Below are 20,613 nucleotides of genomic sequence, written 5' to 3'. Positions count from 1 at the left end.
GACCCCCAAGTGCCAGGCACACTGTGGGTGTTCAGAGGGGTAAAGTGGTGCAGTTACAGCCTGTCAGCGCATGAAGAACACGTGGTGCCGATTCTTCGTCATTCTGAAGCCTGGGTCACACAGTTCTACACTGAGGAACAGTAGGGCCTTTTCTTCTCCAGAGAAGCACTGAGTAGAAGTTCTGTACTCTCCATCTCCCGGTGTGAAGGTCCAAGGACATAAAGATGCTACAGATAGGACGCATAGTGTCCCCAACATACCACAGGTTTCTGTATTGTTCTTCAGAGAGCACACGTCTGTCAGAGTCACTACTTTGAGTCACTGTGCCCTTGTTTATTTTCCCTGGGCCTTATTGTTTACAGAGGAATGACAAATGGAACCTTGTGAATTAAATCTTATCAAAAGAACTTACGCTTACTGTGCTGAGTTTTATGGGTGACTCTGAAGTTACTTTCTTCTCATTTGAATACACATAGCAACAAACAACCATCTGTTGTCTCTAGCTTTGCAGTCAAGGTCTACAGTTTAGAGTCGTTATAGCTGCATCAAATTCCAGCAGAAAAATAGCAGGATGAACAGAAACAGTCACGTGACTCTCAATGTTAGGACAAATTACTTGGGAGCGGGTTCTGAAGGTAAAGAATAATCATTTTACTATGTGTTTGACTTTATTATTTACTTCCTTCCTTATTTACTTATATTAGTGACACAGATAAAGCCACATCCTCCAGAATTCAAGATAAGAACTCCTGTGCTCAGCTATCTCCCCAGCCCAGCTATACCCTCATGGGCTTGCACACAAAGGCCAGAGTAGGAAATTAGTAGGAAATGCTTTCATGCTCTCTCTGTCTTATTGCTTTGACATGGGATCTCTCACTCAGATTACCATTTTGACTAGGCTTACTGGCCAGGGAGCTCTTGGGATCTGCCTCTCCCTTTTCTCAGTGCTAAGGTTGCAGGCACATGCAGATAAGCCTATTCACATGGATTTCGAGGGTTCAAACTTAAATCCCCATGCTACATAGCAACCGGTCTTACCCAGTCGTCTGTCTGCAATATCTGAGAAGATTAATAAATGATAGTGCATTTTATAATTGATCACTAGGAACCTAGTAGGGTTAAAATGCATGTTTATATGGAAGAAAATGCTCTAAATTAGGTAAAATTGCCCTAAATATGGTTTCCTTTGGCTGTAAAGCTCAGCCTACAGAATGCAGCACTTCCCTCCAGCTCTTAGCTGAGTTACACATTATAGCATTTTTAGGAATTTTTAGAATGTGGGAGAAAAAGGTTATCATCACACATTCAACCTTGAATTTGCCTAGTCCCTGGTTGAAAGATATGGACAATTCCACAAAGGAATCTTGGCTTTTGAAAGAAAATGAGGACAGAGTTATTTTAAGATATCCAGGTCATGTACACATAATCTTGGCTCAACAGCAAATCAACAAAAATAAAATTAAGACTATCCAGAGATGATGCTTGTCCTTGATATGGACAAGAAACATTTACCCTCGAGGACCATGACCACATCCAAGCATCTCTAGGAATCCAGATAGGCTACTAATGCACATAAGAAATTAAGTTTAGAGTCTAGAAAAGAGGGAATGACATTCCTATGACATTCTCTTTGGCTTAAGTTCATAGTCCTGATTCAAATCTAGTGATAACACCCACGCTGCCTCCAAGTACCCAGGGGAGGAATCTTTCCACATGGGCTGTGGGAAAGAGCAACTCTGTGACCTTTCCCAGCATCTCAGCATCAGTTTGGCTGGGAAAGTTGTGTGGTCTGAAGAAGAATATCCTGAGGCTGGAGAAATTCAATCATACAAACCTTGGGGGACTAGCACAGCTGCAGGACCAAAGACATCATTGAAAACCTTGGCTACTGATAAATGGGAGGAACTAGAAAAGATCATATTGAGTAGTGTAACTCAGACCTAGAAAGACAAATGTTCTTTCTAGTTTGAAGTCTGTACATCCAAATTGTCAGCTACGAGTATATTACCTGAAGTAACTACAGAAACCAAGAAAGTAGAAGGGGGGCATTGTGGAGTGGTGATGACCAGGAGAAATAGAAGGGAATAGAAGACTACATGTTATCGGAAAGTGGTGGGAAAATGGGGACTTTAATTACGGAGAGGAGAGGGGAGTAAATCAGAAGGCAGGTAAAATAACAATAAAATGTCTGAAAAACTCAGAGGAAATCATAACTACTAACTATATACTTACAAATAGCTATAATATGTATAATACATACATCTGTTTGTATATATTCACACACATACTTTATAGTATATACTATATAAACTATTTACTGCATATAATGTAAATAAAAATTTCTCATCTGGGCTGACAATACTCTCCACAAGAGCTATAAATTATCTATAGACTATTGAACCCAATAATAGTTCTAAAAAGACTTCTTTTGAGTTCTTAGTCAGGGTTGTCCCAGAGACTCTCAAAATATGGGCATTTATTGTTGTACCTGGTTGCTTTCCAGAGATGTAAGGTGCCCTACTTCTGAAGATACCCATCTACTTCAGACACAGGGCCCAGAGGTCCCTAGGAAGATCTAACCCCAAGCCCAGATTCCTGAGAACTAGTTTTCAGGTGCCACGAAAATTTCTAAAGAAGAAAAGCAACCAATAGTCCTACTCATCTATGAACTACAATAATTAACATCATGACTCCATAACTCTATAGGTACACTAGTAGTATACACATACTTGTCAACAACAAGAAGCTCTCTAACTGGACTTCAGGCTGATGCAATAAGAGGGGAAAATACCTAGCATTGGAAGCTACCCAACTATTCAGGGTTAGTGAAGTCTTGGATCTTGGAGAAGCAAAACATACAATTGTCCCTTTCTTAAACCAGCACAATTCCCAAATATATTCCAAATATTTATACTAATAGCCAAAGATAAGTGGCTATAGATTGTTTTGCTTTGCAATAGACAGAGAGTATCACAGAAAACCAAAAGGGATCAAAATAGAGATTTGTGGAGCTCCGTCATAATAGATAATATTTACAGCATAACTACTGCATTCAAGGCTGAGAGAATATTGTCAGCAGGTGGGGTTGAGGGCTATAAGAGCACAAAGATCAGGGAATTAAGTGTGAGGCTGTGCCTCTTAGTAACATAGGATGTAGTCAGAACCTATGTTCTTAAAATCTCACCAACCTGATGCCTAAATATGACCTGAACAAGGATGATATTGCTGGCAGTGTGGAAGGAGAAAAGCTCAGGAGTCCACTACTTTATACAAATAAGAAATGCTGCGAGCAGGAGAAATAGTTTTCCCCAAGGAAGAGTATACTAATTGACTATCAAAAACCAAGTGACAAGCCCTGAAAACATATAAACACAATATTATATAGATTGAACAGGTTGTATTTAAGTACTTAAGGACATATTCAATAAAGTTAAAGACATGATTTAAAAGAGAGCAAGGAGTGCAGGGGGCATTGAAGGGAGAAAAGAGAACAGGTGGAATGGTATAATTAATCATGATCTCAAAATAATTGTTATTTACAAAAGGAAAATCATGTGACACAAAGCTGGGAATGTTGATTTCAACTTTACTGACATGTTTATCAATCCATTACCATCCATCAACCTATTTGTTCACATATCTATCCATCCATCAACTATCCATCCATTCACCCACCCATCCAAAGAATAACCCTGACAACCATCTATCCATCTATCTAGTCATTCATCCACTTACCATCTCAGCCACAAAGGCTTATTCAATTCTTATAAGGCAGTTTATTACTCAAATGGTCCAGAAAGTTCTATTTATCTACAGGAATAGAAGCTAAGAATTCTATGCCCTTAAAACCAATCTACCCAATATTGGAATGAATCTCTCCTACACAGGAAGCTGTGACTCTATGGACTTGGCAGAGGCCATATCAGAAAGGCTAGATCTGTCTGTATCCTGGAAGCAATTAACACTTATTTTGGAGTCAACATGTATTTCTGCAAACTACTCCAAAGAACCATCATCACTATTAGTGACAGGGCTAAGATCACAAGATCTGAGTATATGTTGACTAGTTCTATGTCAACTCGACACAAGCTAAAGCCATCTGAGAAGAGGGAACCTCAATTTAAAAAGTATCTTCATAAGAGCAGGCTGCCATAGGCAATCCTGTAGGGTATTTTCTTAATTAATGATTAATGGGTGAGAGCCTAGCCCATTGTGGGTGGTGCCATCTCTGGACTGGTGGTGCTGTGTTCTATTAGAAAGCACGCTGAGCAAGCCCAAGAAAACAATCTAGTAGGCACCACACCTCCATGTCCTCTATATCAACTCCTGCTTTCTAGTTTACATCCTGCTTGACTTTCTGCCCTCACTGCTTTTGATGATATGGAAATGTGAGTGAAATAAACCCTTTCTTCCCCATGTTACTTTTGGTTGTAGTGTTTCATCTCAGCAACAGCATCTATAACTAAGACAAAGTGGACCCTGGGAATACTGTGCTTTCTTGTAAAATATAAGATGTAATTCATTTCATATTGTATTTGTCTCTGTTTGCATCAAACAGGATGGGAAGGGAACCCTGCTAGTCGCAGGCTAGCTGCCTGCATGCCTGAAGGAAGACTAAAGGGAGATTTTCAACCAGTGGTAATGATTTTGGTCTAGAACAGCGAGGATGAGTTAGGAATCCAGGGATCCTTTTCCTTTCATCTTGTCTAGTTCCCAACAGGTACTGCAATAACTGCACACACTTCTAAGAACATATCTCTCAAAAAGGGAGTGGTCTCCAGTGGCTTCAGTACTTAAAGGCTGCAAGCACACAGCTTTCCCAGTCTTTTCTGCATTGTGAACCACTTACCTGGACAAGGTAAAATGTTGCATTCCTGGAACTCCAGCGATGGGCCAAGGCATGGCATGCCCCCAAACTTGGGTTCTGGGTTGTTGCAAACACGCTTCCGGTTCCGAATGCCCCTGCTGCAGTCTCTGCTGCACTGTGACCAGGAAGTCCAGGCTGACCATGCCCCATTGACTGTATGAGCAGAGTATCTCCCAGCTCTTAGAAAGTCTCCAGAAAGTCCTGCCAAGGAAACCCAAAGTGTGATTCTGTAGGAATTTTAATTCCTGTATAGGCTGTGTTTTATGTCTAGAATTACCCTAATAGTCAACTGAACCCTTTCATACTTCAATAGCCAAAACCCACTGCAGCTGAATGGCAGCTTCCAATATGTTGGAAGACTCAAGACTCCTTCCTGCAGTCACTTTCCAATTAGGATGCACATGGCACTCCATCTGAATGTGCTAACGCATTTGAAGGTAGCAAGGCCACATTGGTAATTCTTGCCCTTTTTTGTAGATGCCTCTAAAGTATGATCTCACTTCCCTTCCCTTAAGAGTTCTACTGTAAACTGTCCTCTTGCACCATGGGACTGGTGTTACAGAAAAGATTTTCATCTGGACAAGGGGACATACTTAGGCCTGTTTCTTCACAGTTACCCTTTTCAGTGTGTATCCATGCTGTGAAAGGGTCAGAGTTAATCCCCCTTCAATCCAAAGGCCATGGAGATAGCCTTTTGCTCCAGGGAGTTTGCCCAGATCCCATTCCCAAATAAGCAGGCCTGCTAACAAAACAGAGCAGTGGGGAGCAGGGGTGTTGGTGGGGGTGGGGTGAGGGAAGGTGAGCATTACAAGAATATGGAATTGACTTTTGAACACTCCTTGGATGTCAGGCCTGCTCTGAGCATTTTAACTTATTTAACCAGACCTAGTCACCTTTTGTTTGAGGAAGATGCAGCCCAGTATGACCCTAAGCCCATTCACTCACTGTCTCTAGGACCCTGGTGCTTCCATGAACACCTCCCCAGAAACCAAGCCCCCAACTCCAGCAACCCAGCCTCAAACAGGCCAGCTCCAAACCCCATCAACCCAGCCCCCAATCCCAGAACCCAACCCCAACCACCTCATATAATCTTTAGCAACTTCCTTGTTTGCTTAGAAATGGTGAAGTACAGGCAGAAGGATCATCTGAGAGAAGGCATTAGGAGCAGCTTTCTGGAATGATCCAGAGCTTTGTGGGCTAGCAATAAACAAACAATGATGGATGGACAGTTAAGCCTCCTGTTGTGTGGTCAGAAGCACAGCAGTCCAATTTTCAGTTTTCAAGCTATCAGTAACATGACATAAGGATGATCATTAGAAGTCACGACCATCAAATCAGACTGTTTGTCTTTCTTTGTGCCATGGATAATGCTTACAGTTTTAAAAAAATTTAGGGTATCTTTTTAAAATGTGTTTTATAAAAATTCATAATTTTGCATAAAATTATTTTTAAAAATTATAGGTTTTTTTTCCTGAATATATACTATTAATCTTTAAAACATACTGGCTTTGGTTTTGGACAATGGAAGGAATTAAAAAAATATGTGTTTGGGAAGGAAAATAAAGTCAGTTACAAAGATATGTCACGATTCATTTTCTTTTCTTTTTTTAAATTTTAATCAAATAGAAGCATCTTTTTTTAATTAGATATTTTCTTCATTTACATTTCAAATGCTATCCTGAAAGTCCCCTATACCCTCCCCCCACCCTGCTCCCCAACCCACCCACTCCAGCTTCCTGGCTCTGGCATTCCCCTGTACTGGGGCATATGATCTTTGCAAGACCTCCTCCCATTGATGGCCAACTAGGCCATCCTCTGCTACATATGTAACCAGAGACACAATTCTGGGGGTACTGGTTAGTTCATATTGTTGATCCTCCTATAGGATTGCTGACCTCTTTAGCTCCTTGGGTATTTTCTCTAGCTCCTTCTTTAGGGGCCCTGTGTTCCATCCAATAGATGACTGTGAACATCTACTTCTGTATTTGCCAGGCATTGGCATAGCCTGATTAATTTTCAACTTTTCATTTTGATTCCTCAATAAATAAATGTTTATGGCCAGAACAGAAAAAGTTAGTCAGTGACTTGGTGAAAAGGTCAGCATATCTGACAAATGAAATGAAGGACGATCAGTTAAACATTAATTTAAGATGAAGAATTAATAATATTTTAGGATATGTGTTTTCCACGTAGACTTCAAAAAACTTCACAGGGTGTATGTAGGTCTACTTATGAATTACAGGGGATATAATTATACTGAAATCACAAGATTAAATAGGAAAAAGTGAAATAATATCTGAAATTCATCTTTGAATTCTAATTCCCATATTTTATTTAATAACCTTGATTGAAATGACAAGATCATCCATTATAGAATGCATGTTTTCAGTTAGTTCTCCTTTATCCTTCTCTTGGAATTTCCAAGTACATCTTTTGTTCAAGCAACAGTAGGTTTTTACAAAAGAAGCAAGACTGACTGTTCTTTGTTGCTCATCTTTCAGGTGATGTTATTAGTTCTAAGCGATATGCTTATTTTCATAAGACCCTTTATCAGAATAGACTTCCTTTTAAGAAAGTGTTCTGTTAAACTCTACGGCAATCTTCTGTTAAACTCTAGAGCAATCTGAGCTATGTCAATACTTGCAAACACAGTGGATGAAGAGGTGTGCTTTGAGAGTGAAGAGTGCATGATAATAAAGGCTATTCTTCAGATATCCAGGTAGGCTACCTTCTCCCAGCGAGGGCTTGGGGACATGAGAGCAGTGTGGCCCATCTCTTAAAGCTTGACTTGAATAGGAGAAACTCACAGTGCCCTCTCTAAATGTACTCTATCATAGCATTTCTTCTAGGTTTCACCAGTTACCTAGCAACAGTCAAGTATAAGCCTGGTAGAAGAAATGTTTAGCCTCTCTCCCCCTCCCCTCCCCTTCTCCCCTCCCTTCCCCTCCCCTCCTCTCCTCTCCTCTTCTCTCTTTCTCTGTCTCTACTCCCTTTTCAACCCCCCTTTCTCATGCCCCCAAATAAACTTCACTTTTTCATATAGCTCAGGGTGGGGGACACCTCAGCATGGGCCCACTGAGGCACCCCTCTCCCACCTCATCATGCTACCACACTTTACAAAACATATCCTATTTGCATGTTCCAATAAGTAATCCTTATTAGAGGAAGGACCCTCCCCATGTCTGAAGAGCAGTCTCTGAAAACAATTGTTCTAGGACATTCTTTGTTACACTTGTGCTGGGAGGATCGCTGAGAAATGCCTGTGAATATTCTGTCATGAGATTCAACTGTCTTTCTCAAAATGTCATCCTCTAAGGACTTCTCCATGAGTGTCTCTTTTAAGAACTAGAATATATTTTGTGCAATTAGATACAAGTATTGGGGAAAAGGAAGAAGAAAGAAAATAATGAAGCAATCAAGAGAAAGTCTCAACCATTCCTGTAGTGGAGACAGATGAACTCCAGGAGAGATCTGCCTGAGGTACCATCACAGGTAGCACCTAGGTCAGGCAGTGGGTGGGACTGGCTCTACCTTGGGCTTTCTACAATCACACTGAAGGGATTAACAAGACCACTAGGGCAAAGCACTATTAGTCAGATCAAATGTGCTATTTAACAGAAAATTCACTTTATGGTATAAAAAAGGAAATGTACTTCTACTGTCTTTGTTTACTTTGAGTTTTTTTAAAGAATGGGGAAATCTAATGTTCTGCTACTATTTTTATTCCAACTACTATTTTCATCATGTTCTTTTATGCTAATTAAGTCGCACACAACCTATTTTGGATCTACCATAAACAGAACATTATTTGAACAGGGGCTCCCCCTATTTTTATATTTCTTAGAGAGAAGGTCAAAGGCTTTTCATGGAATGGCCAGTCCCCTTACCGTCTGTGGAGCAGCCACTGGTTCCATCGCTGGAACAGTACCGCATTTCTATCCTCTGTCTTCCTACTTCCAGCAAATTTGGATCTGGCAGGCGAGCTTTACAGGTATAGCGGAAACGCTGCTCATAGTGACCTCCATTGTCAGAGATGTTGACAGGGGTCCAGGGTGTCCAGGGTGTGGTCTTCTTCAGCTCCGGGCATGCATTGGTGTTACAAGGCTGGTATTCCTGGAGGTGAGGAAGCATAGCATGTTTTACCCCTACAGCACATAAGTAGCTGGAGGAGTGGGGATAGCTCCTTTCTCACTATGTCAGGGGAGCCTCAGAACTTTGGAATCTTAGGTACTCAAAACTATATAACCTAAATCACATTTATGTTAAACGGTTCCCCAATAGAGTATTTAATTCTCAAGTCGTCTCTAAAAGTAACCTGTGTTTTCTCCTGTAACGACAATGGCATGAGATAGTAAACAGAACTGCATGGCAACTTCTTAAAAAGACATCTACCTTTCACATGATAAGTTATTCACAATGTTGTTTATCTTGGTGTTTGTTTGGCTATTTTATTAAAGTGCTAGAACTATAATACACTCTTTAGAGATTAAATGGCTTAATTTGAGATTAGTGGACATTAGAAGCCTTGAGAGCACATTCATAGCTTTGGGGTAATGGACTATCCAGACAGCCCCGGGCATGATGTCCAACCTGTAAGGTTTTCCCCTCTATTCCTCCTATTAATTTATAATATTTCTCTGTTTCTCTTCCATCATTTCATGCCTACATGTATCTACAAGTTGGAGGGGTCTGGAAACTCAGTAGAGAATAGTTTTGAAGATCTATCAAGTGAGGCATACTGACCGGATAGGATAGAAATAGGTGATAAAAAATATGCCTGTCACATTTATCTATGCACTTGGTAATAAATACTATCAATACAGAATGAGGAATAGACAGTGGACCTTTGAGACAGTTCTGTGTCACAATTCTTCCATTTAGCCATAAAGGCTATTTCATTAGGAGAAAACTGACAACACATGCACCTATTTATGAGCATACCGTAAAGATTTAAATTGATGTTAAACAAATACAAAGCAAGAGCTAAGGCATTTTCAGGACATGGCAGCACTGCTGCACTCATGAACGCATCCTGCCTATGGCTGTGTGCACAAGACCTGCACAAAATCGAGCCATCCAACCCCAGCATGGGTGATGCAGACACTAATAAAGTTCTACCCTTATCTGAGGAAGTACTGGCACTTTATAGCTGCTGGGGGTAAGAAGTCAGTTTTACTTATAGATGTGGCCTGTGAGAAGTTGCTTATGCTCCAATAGATGGTCCTATACCCACACATGTATTGCAAACAGTAAGTGGACACAGCCCCCTTTCTAAAATACAAGCACATGATGTTTGGAGGGAAACGAGGTCTGTATATAACGGAGGAAATGACAGGAGGGAATTTGGGGTAGGTTCGATAAAGAAGAACATATTCATGTATGGGACAAGGAAGTCTTAATAGAAAGGCAAGCATAGTTATACTGGACACTCTGCATTTCTGTGCTAGCAGAAGGGTTTCCTCTTTTCTGTTTCTTGTTGGGAAAGCCATCATTCTCCTTACTCCTCTCCCTTTCTGCTGGTGTAAGTTCTGTAATGGCATTCATAAGGAAGGATGGCTTCAAGACAAACACTTCATGCCTTGTTGTCATCACATAACATCTACATGCCACTGTATTGAAATACTAGTAGAAATTTTAAGTTGAAAAGAAATTTCCTTTAGAAAGGAACATTTTCTGTACTCTTATCATCTCTTGGCCCAAAGTTACTTCATCAGCTACCTGTATTTGGGTTATTTTGGAAACCTATTTCAATCTATAAATTGATGCTTATTTATTTATTTATTTATTTATTTATTTTTTGCTGTTGATTTAGAAATTTTCTTGGTGGCTTTGTTATGTGTTTGCTATCACTGTCCTTTGTTCCTACTGGAGTTTCTATCACCTGGATATGATCTCTTAGCTTTAACTTTTAATATCTCATCTTTTCTCTCTTACATTTTTACTTCTTTATTTCCCCTGACATTTTAGGGGAGTTCCTAATTTATTAATTTCTGTGCTGGTTCCATAAATAGTTTGGGTACAGAGAGTCAGCTCTTCTGATCCATCTGGAAATTCCTGAAACACAGTTTCTCAATGCCAAGCTTTAGGCACCTAGGAAGCAGGTCACTCTGAGCTCAATGTCTAGCTTGGTGGCAACGGTAACTCTTCTCTGCACAGGTCCATCTCTGTCAGTCTAGATTCATTTACTCTTTTCACTGAAAACAATAAAATCTGGTCCTTATTTTTTCTATTTTCTGGTTTAGGATGTGAAAAACCAATCTTCCTATTACAAAAATAAAGAGTATCTAGCAGCAGAAGAAACGGTCATCCCTGTGTGCCTATGACAGCAGCTTAAACTGGAAGACTAATGTGGCTCTTTATCTTGCTTGGTCTAATTATTTTAAGTAGACTTCGCATAGTTTTCTTCCTTTTTCACAATGAGAATTACTTGGGAGTCATGTTTGTAACAAGAGGAATTTAACACAGAACACATAAGACTACTACAGCTGTTTCTCTCACTTAATACTCCTAGCCATTCCTACCAATTCACACCATCCGCACTCCAACAAACAGAAAGATAAATGACTTCATTTTTCTCTAAGGACAGTAAAATTTGGGATACTGCCTGCTAAATGGAAAAACAGCCTCAGTAAATACTATAAACCCACTTGGGTGAGCAGGTGGATACAGCACGTCTCTCCTGTACAAAGCATAAAGGCTATCTAACAGAAGAGGAGTAAGCCTCCATCTGAACCCTTCTGTGCCGTTATGAGAAATGCTGGATTGAAAACCGTACAACACTATCATCTGATACCACATGAGCAAGTGTTCAGTTCAGGAATTCTTTGATAATGTAGACTTAAAGTGCAGTTGTGGGGGTTGATTTGTGATTGTGTGGTGTTTCAGCACCAGGGGCTTTAACTTTGCTGTAGAATAGTTAGGTCCTTATTTGTTATGCGGCTACCCCCAACAGTCCCTAGCTTCTTCACACCAGGATATCCAGCCTTTGAAATCTGTGGGTGGTACTCGCATTTGAAAGCAGGCTGCCATGTCTGGGTTGGCATCTACCAGAAGTACAGAATGTCACACATTCCTTGCAGTGACTGTGGCCCACTGTCCCCAAACATCAAGTTGGGCTCATTGTGTCTAAGTCTCCAAGGACTGCACCTATGTCCACGTTTGTTATCTCCTCAAAAGTTTAGCATGCAACTCAGGACTTGGTTTACCAGCCTCTGAGGCTGGATTCTGCCTGCATTTGTATCTAATTATGAAAGGTTAGGATATGGTGAGGCCAGTCTGCTTAATCTTAATTTTCCAAATTATGTATTGATTCAATTCAGTTGTGATCCCTTAGGCAGTTCAGCTGAATCTATATGCTCCAGCTTACTGCTGAAAAGACCCCAAATTTGAAGGACTAGCACACAATTAAACAATAAAGAAATATTGATTTAAAAAAAAACAAGTTTGAGGACTTAATTAGTATTATTTGCCACACATGAGTCTTACTATTCTGATAGAAATGAATAGATAAGAAGAGCTAGTAAGTTTTAAGAAATTTCTCATAACGTGCTCTCCATGGATTCTCTATCTCAGCCAGCAAAGATAAAACAATCCATTTAAATTTTTAATCCAGAAATCTGTGAGACCCTCAGCTGCCCCACCTCTGCTTTTCGTCACTTACAGAGTAATATAAGTGTAGCCTCTTGGGTTCATTTCCTACCCCATGTTAACCATGTCTCTTTTCCTTCAGGGGAAAGTGAACATTGCATCACTTCAGGCTCATGTTGGAGAAACAAGGCGAACACTTCACTAAAACTTAATTCTCGGTCTAAATTCTGCCTTCATTATACACTGCAACTTTGCAGGGATTAAAAAAAGAAGCTTTCACATTTTATCTTACATCACCAGTGTGAAGCAGTTACATGACTTGCCTGGTAAATGGGTAAAACCAGTTGATCATGGTTCAGATAAACCTATTCAAGAGGAATTCATATAAATTTGGTTAGCAAATTCAGATGGTTAAGTAGAGCCTCCTGTTTTGCCGTATATTTTTCCTTGGAGAAAACTAAAAGCATTTTGTAAATTAAAAATAAAGTAGAGAGATGGAGATGATCCAAGAAGAATTTCCATGCCGCATGCTCAGTACAAGGCAGGAGAAGAATCTTTAAAGTCTTTTCATCAATAGCTGAATACACAAACCAATTTATGCTTATACGGAATGTTTGTGGTTCTCATTCAGTAACCAAGCTTGGCGTGCAGAAACAGAAAGCTAGCTGCCATAAAAGAAACTAAAATGCAGTTCAACTGTGAGAGTGAAGTGCGCAACTGTGGGTGCTTCTGCAGTCAAATGGACCTGGAACCACCAAGGAAAGATCAAAAGGAAGTTTTGAGAATTAATTCCGTAATACCTAGGAAGGTAGACAGGCCAAGGTCATTGATTCAGACTAAGGTGGTCACAAAGTACCCTGATCACCACCAAGACAGAGCAACAGAAAGGAAGTCTTTTGTCAAAATAGCCCAAAGTAACATGGAACAACCATTTTTGAGATGCTAGCGACCAGGCAAGGAGAGAGTAATGACTGCATGGTGATGAAAATGGAGGGAACCTCAGGAGGATGGCAGCAGTACTAAAGAGGTTCCCTGAGAGAGGCAAAGGGAATGGAAAAGCACCTTAGGTTCAAACCTGGAAAGAAGTGGAGGAGATATAGATTGGATATAGTCAGAAAGGAGAGATACACACAGAAATAACAAACAAACAAATAAATGAAAACCTAGAGATATATACAGCTCCCTTTCCAAGCATTCATTTGAATGAAAATGAGCAAACATATTTTAAGAGAGTCCATAGAGGTGAGGATGACCTAAGAGAAACACAGGAGAAAGAAAATGGCCTATCTAAAAAGATGAACCAATACTGGCAGGAAATTGTGCTGGCTTTCACAAATGGCGAGGAGGGAGAGCAAGCTTTGAATCCTCAGGCCACTGTTTGGGTACCAGGAAGAATCTTTCCTCTTCAGGGAGGAAAACAACTTACCAGAGACCTAATGTTGCCCTGCTCCAATGAACAGCTGTAAAAGGAAGAACCTAAATCACCAAACATGATTCACACAGTTTAGTCAGATCCCAGCCCTCTGTTATATTTTCCTAATGACAAGCAGCATAGAACTAGGTCAAGCTTACACTATCAAGCATCCATCCTAAAATTATGGTTTACAATGAGTTAAAAACCCATAACCTACTATGAAAAGTCAGTCAGTTGAAACTGATGTAGAAACAACACAGGTGACAGAAACTCCAGTCAACAATATTGACAGACTTATTCTAACCTTGTTCCACATGTCTCATATGCCAGGAGAAATATCGAACATATTAAGTAGTGAGGTGAGGATATGAAGAACTATGACAGTGATATGCTGTTTACAATACTTGCAAAGTACTGCAAAGGAGAGAGTGAACCCTAGAATACTTTATGGGAACAACTGTAATATGACACCAAAACCAGATGAAAATTCAAGTGTGCCTCTTCAAAGATGTTGGCTTGAAAGTTCTTATCAGGACATTACTAAATCAAATATAAATGTGCATATGTATACATTCTGTGTCCATACATAGCAAGTGTGTGCACATGTTGATATCACAGTATTTCTCATGTCTTTAGTATTTGGAAGTTTGGAACTGAATAGACCTATTAAGCCATTGTGGGCAAATGCTTGTTTTCATTCACTTGGATACTTGGAGAGGGAGCTGTTTGTATCTCTGGTTTTTTATTTGTTTGTTTGTTTGTTTGCTATTCCTGTGATATCTCTCCTTTATGACTATATCCCATCTATTTCTCCTTCACAAGTACAAAGCCTGCACCATCCTTTCCACTGTCATTTGGACAAATGCTTTATATGTGTTTATGTTACAATGACAATATCTGTCCTAATACAAGTGGTGCTGTTTTCCACCACATAGCCACTCAAAGCACCAACTTCATATCACACAATTCCTTTATAGCCTATGTTGTTGTCTATTTTCCATTTTATGCTGGTTCAGGACCTGAACACGAAGGAGTCACAACCACCTTCCGTAGGAACCTGAGCAGTTCACAAACTGCTGTGTGGCAAGAGAAGAGCACGCCTCTGGGTCAGTTCTTACTTCCTATGTAACCATCCTGTTGTCATTAGACATTGGGAACTCATCACTTGCCAACTGAGTGCTCAGGCATGATGGTGAGGATGAGGTGCTTCTGCACACCAAGGAGCTTCTGCACCCTGACTCTTAGAGCTGTGGGTTTAGACAGCTGTTCCAAACCAAAGTGCGCGCCTTTGAATGAGGCTCAGAATGTGAAAGGGCACCCCAGCAATCAACACTATCTCTACACCCAGCTCCCACAAGTAACAGACAGTGATGTTGTAAGGAGCCTACAGGCTGTTCCTACATTCTTGCTACACGGCCATAGACCAGAGAAGTATAGTGGAAGACAAACTGAATGTGAAATGGTGAGTGATTATACATGGGAATCCACTCACGATTTCCCTGTCCCTCACAGAAGCGGATATTTCAGTACCGTCTCCTGGGTAACAGTATATGTTATGATATATTATAGGCTTTAAAATTTAAAATTAGCACATGGAGTGTTAAAAATCACAATGGAATTTTCAAATAATGTGTGACTTGTAATTTCTCCTCCAACCTCAGCACCTCCCAGGCATTCCCATTGGTATCTTCCCCCAGTCTCATGTCCACTTTATTCCCACATAAAAACTCATAGTCAACATTATATTAAACAGGGCAGTCTGAGATATTTGCCTTCGAACCAGGAAAGAGAAAAGAATGCCCACTCTCATCTCTCTTATGCGATATAGTGCTTGGAGTCTTAGACAGAGCCATAATGCAAGAAAAAGATGTAAAGGGGTAAAAATTTTAAAAAGAGGATACAGATGAAATAATTTTACAGTTAAAAGGCCTTAAGGATTCCACCAGAGAACCCTTAGGTATAATGCACATTTTCAGGAGAGTTGTAAAACTACATACAGCACTGCCCCCCCCACCCCACCCCCCGCCCCAACTAGCCCTCCTAGGTCTTTGATATGTCCCTTACCTACCTGCAAGGTAATTTTGTGAGCCTGTGAGCTTCCTTGGCAAGCTGTGGGGGCAGTGGGTATCATAGCTATTCCAGAGAAGCATGAACTGAGCCCCACACCTCAGGGGCTTCTGTGGTGTGGTGGTTTGAATAGGAATGGCCCCATGTGTTTGGATGATTGGCCTATAGGGAATGGCACTATTAGAAGGTGTGGCTTTATTGGAGTAGGTGTGACTTTGTTGGAGGAAGTGTGTCACTGAGGGATAGGCACCTCAGAATGTAAATACTCATTCACTTTCTACCAGTAGCAAGGCTGGTGCATAATAACAAAGAAGAACTCCTGTGCTTTCTTACATAGAAAAGCTGTGGAGCATGTATGTGTGGGTGCATGTATCTATGTGCAGTAGAATATATATGCATGTACATAACAAACAGTAAGCTGGTTTTCTTTCTCTCACACTGCTTTAGACACTCTTTTTAGAACACTGCTATCGACAGATCAAGAGAATAAGAAAATCCACGGTGCTGCTGGAGTCCTTCTTTGTGGCCAAGGCTGTGATTTGTAGGTACTTTTGCCTCTACGAAGTTGCCTCTCAAATGAGAAGATCCATCTATCCACTTTATTCTCTCACTAAAATGGCTGTAAATTCTTCATCTCCAGAAGTGAAAGGCAAAGATGCACACATCTTTTCTCTGGCAAATATCTTGCAATGAGATGAGAAATTCCCTTTGGGTAAAAGTGAACACATAGCCTTGAGGGAAGTAAACAGGAGACCTTAAGTCTGTTTACTTTCCCTGGACTCATATGCTCTCCCAGGAAAAATGTTTGGTATGCTATGCCCACTTGAGAGAATTCACAGACTTTAAACATTCTTATGAGGAGTTCAGTGGGGTTCTACATGATATGATAGAAGGTTAGTTAATGAGATAAGTTGACAGAACTATATCAGATCTTGTTTTTATAGGGATACTTGGGAACCACAACTGCAGATTACTTTAAGGAAATAAACAAAAATAGAAGACCAAAATATCACCTGTGTGGTTTCTTGCCAGAAAATTATGTTGGCTGTGAGTACTTCCACATACTTATAGACATTTTGTCTTCCTTAGTTTCGAAAGGTTGTATATATGCATGTAATGTGCTAGGCAATCCCTCATAAAACCATGGAAACAGTGGTCTATGTAGCATCTTATCTGGTACAGGCCCCTTGACAACTTGACTATGGAGCCAAGGCTCTGATCCTAAGAGCATTCACAAGGTAGCCACTCAGTGTGAGAGACAGGTTCTAAGATATCTTCAGAAGTCCTCTCCCATTGGCACAACAACTGTGGGGAGAATGTTGGTGAGACCTGTGATGATGATGGGTAGTGGATTATTGATTAGGTCACAAGATCTATGGTTTTCTACCAGAGGGAGATCTTTTTGTTCTTTGAAGAACCAAGCATCCCATTTCAAAGCTGTTGCTAGAGTGGGTCTCTATACAAAGCTAATCAATGCTACAGAGGCATTGAGAAACATTTATTTTATTTACTTTATTAGTGTTTATCAATTGTAAGAACCACCACGAATATTTTGTACTATAGTCTTATTATAGTAATCCCCTATTCTCCTATCCAGTCTCCTGACCCAACTGTTCCCCTTCCTCTGCTTCCAAGCCCCCCTTCTATACCCAAAGACATCCACTGTCAAGCAACATCAAGAAGCACTGACTTAAATTAAGATATGTGGGGATTCTTAAAATGAGAAATAATAGAGTTGGTATGGGAGCCATATATTCTCAGAGATGCCCATTGGGGTCAAATGACTACAGCAACTCATCTAAGAGCCATCAGACATGATGCTACTTCGCAATATACAGGTTCTTCAAAAGGACCACTGATTCTATTGTTAGGCTGATTCCACAGTTGGTTTCAATGGCTCAAACAAACAAAAAAAATCAAGATTATAATCCTATAGAACTGAGAGAGAGAAAAGTTAGCATTTTCTCCCAAATATATCTAGAATTTCAAAGATTGAAAATGAAACTATTTCTCTATCAAGTTCTTAGCCTTCTGACTCTACATTCTGATGAGGAAAGCTATCTAAAGAATCTTCCCTTCCTCTATGACTGCCCACTGAGTGATAGACATTCAGGGAAGCTGCACTTTATAGTCTTTACTCCCAATGGGGTTTCTCTTCTGAGTCAGATTATTCAACTCTGCCAAAGATGCAAGGTTGGTCATTCTTTAATACTTTGTCTTCACCCCTAAGCTTATCTTTGGCAAGCAGGAGAGCCTAGCAGCTCCATCCAGCTCTCTATGCCCCTATAACCCCATCCTTGTGCCTCAGCTATATCTTCTGTAAAAAGAAGTAATAACATCATCAAAGAATAATATAATTGTGATTAGTACTTGTCAAGCACAATAATGAAGTTATTCCAAATAGTACACTGCCCAGTACATATAACACCTTTGTTCTGTACAATGGGTCAGACAGAGGCAGACACATCACATAGAATATGGAACTATTGGGCATTCTTCAGATGTGGTGACTAGAGGAAGAGCTATCTAAAAAAGTAAGTTGTTACAATAACAGATAGTTGTTCTGTAAGGGCTACATGTACTAGAATGTATTTATCTAGCAGGAAAGCAAGTTCAAATTTAACTTGTACCCATGTTCCTATGAGAATCATCTCAGTCTTTCTGTGATGGGATTATGTGGTAGAAATTGATTGTCTTTTAAATTGATTTTCATCTGAGTTTACATAAAGCTGTCTTCTTACAGGCTCATAATTTAGATAAAGATTTCATGCCCTAAGAGACAGCAGTAAGAATATTTAATCTAAAAGCTTCGCATCACGAATGATGTATCTTGAGTGTGCACAGCTAAGGTCAAGTCCTTGATGCATTTCATTTCATTGTTGGGAAACACTGAAACTTTTCTTTTGTGCTCTATGCTAAGTTAAGTGTATTTGGGAAACTAAGAACATACTTTTATAATTGACATACATATTTCTCCATTAAAAATCCCATGGAGGTACATTTTTTTGTTCTATTGGAAATTTTACTATGGGAAATTATGTTCTTTTTAAATAAGAATACTCAAATGACCTTCTTTTTATAATGACATTGATTAATGAGAATCCTATTGCCTAGGCAATTGTTCCTGCCAGGACTAACATAATGATCTGAATATATAACCTTAAGCTTTGATATCTTCAAACTACAAGTCCAAGTAATATTGCCTAAATGATACTCTTTTTAACAACATTTAAGAAAATAAAAATTCATGCTTTTCCACCATCAACCCGTCAAACATGTCTCTTTCCACTCCGTTGGGGCATCTATACTATGTGACAAGCTCTGAGCTCCATACTCAAGGGCTCTTAAACATTAAAAATGAAAATAAATATATACTGTCCCAGGGACATGCTTGAGAGTGTGGTGAGCTGCACTGGTGTGCATTAGGGAATCCAGAGGAAAGGAACATTCGATATTGTATTAACAAAAACTCCAGCGAGTCTCATGCAGCACTTCTCCTGGCATTCTGTATCTAGCAGGCAAACCATGTTTTTGTGCTAAGGTGATACAGTCTTGGTCAATCCCAAAAGTAGAGACTGGATACAGTCAACATCGTATTTGTTCTGTGCAGTCAGTTCTGGTTAAGGAACCTTGCTTGCTGCGACTGATGCTAACACAAACAAATGGAAAAACCTCAAACAATCTTTGGCACCTTGAGAAACTTTTAAGTCTTCATATCAGAAAATAGGTTTCTCTAATTAAACTAATAAGCTGCCAAAATAGTTAAGGATATGTATTAATTTCATCCCACAAGGATAAAAGCACCTGGGATCTGATTTTTATAAACGTTGAGGTCTGAGGAATGTCCATGCAGGATCCAGATGGAAACACTGAAGGGTGAGGGTAGGCGGTCCTGGTCCTCACTCACCACAAAGAATCAGGGGTAATTCCGATACCACTGTCCTGGATGGGGTTACCTCTCCCTATCATGCTCAGGGCTTTTCTCTGTGAGATGAGTGTGGCTTGTGATCTGCATGCAAGGGATGCTTCTTCACGGCATCAGTAGTCTGTCTATAGGAAGTGACAACATCATAAGAGAACAATTTGTCTGAGCATTCTTGATGGATATATTTCTTCTCTCTCTCTCCCTACCTCCCTTAAGTCTTTGTGGTTACATTGGGGTTGGGCTTACTCATTCCAGCTAATCTTCCATAGACACGGGTTCCATATGGCAGATTGAATAAATTTTAAAAAACTGACACCTGTAATACAACATGTAGTTTTTGTTCTTGCCATTGACCATCAAACAACAAACTACAAGTGTTTACTGAGCATTTACATTGGATTAGGTATTAAAATCAACCTAGAGATTTTAAAGTATCCAGGATGATATGTACAGATTATATGTAAATGCTATGCCATTTCAATTCATACATGCAGGTATCCTTGGATTTTAGTATGCAAGGTGTGTGTGTGTGTGTGTGTGTGTGTGTGTGTGTGTGTGTGTGTGTGTTTGAACCAATCCCCTTCGATTACAGAAGGAACACTGTACTGACAATAATATTGATACATTGGATTTTTATTTACATTTGCTATAGCATGCTCTTTGTGTCCATTTAAATTTTACTTTAATTTATTTTAATTTGTTGGTCAGCATTTCTGCCAAGTTCTGTGATCTCATATTCATGGTCTCTGTATC

At 39.9% G+C, this 20,613-nt stretch overlaps 1 protein-coding gene across 5 annotated transcripts in view; it reads right to left on the bottom strand.

Annotated features, from left to right (window-relative positions):
- The window catches only part of Sema5a (sema domain, seven thrombospondin repeats (type 1 and type 1-like), transmembrane domain (TM) and short cytoplasmic domain, (semaphorin) 5A), a 451,529-nt gene that overhangs the window by 17,957 nt on the left and 412,959 nt on the right, over window positions 1–20,613 (bottom strand). For all 5 annotated transcript variants that reach the window (NM_009154.2, XM_011245340.2, XM_030248431.1 and 2 more), the window contains 2 exons: window positions 8,755–8,980; window positions 4,850–5,068 (listed from right to left, as the gene is read on the bottom strand). In NM_009154.2, the coding sequence (NP_033180.2) occupies window positions 4,850–5,068; window positions 8,755–8,980 (445 nt within the window). The remainder of the gene's footprint in view (window positions 1–4,849; window positions 5,069–8,754; window positions 8,981–20,613) is intronic.

The sequence above is a fragment of the Mus musculus genome, chromosome 15, assembly GCF_000001635.26.
Source record: "Mus musculus strain C57BL/6J chromosome 15, GRCm38.p6 C57BL/6J".
NCBI classification, from domain to species: domain Eukaryota; kingdom Metazoa; phylum Chordata; class Mammalia; order Rodentia; family Muridae; genus Mus; species Mus musculus.
The sequence above is the reverse complement of the archived record's forward strand: the minus strand, read 5'-3'. Positions and strand labels throughout refer to the sequence as shown.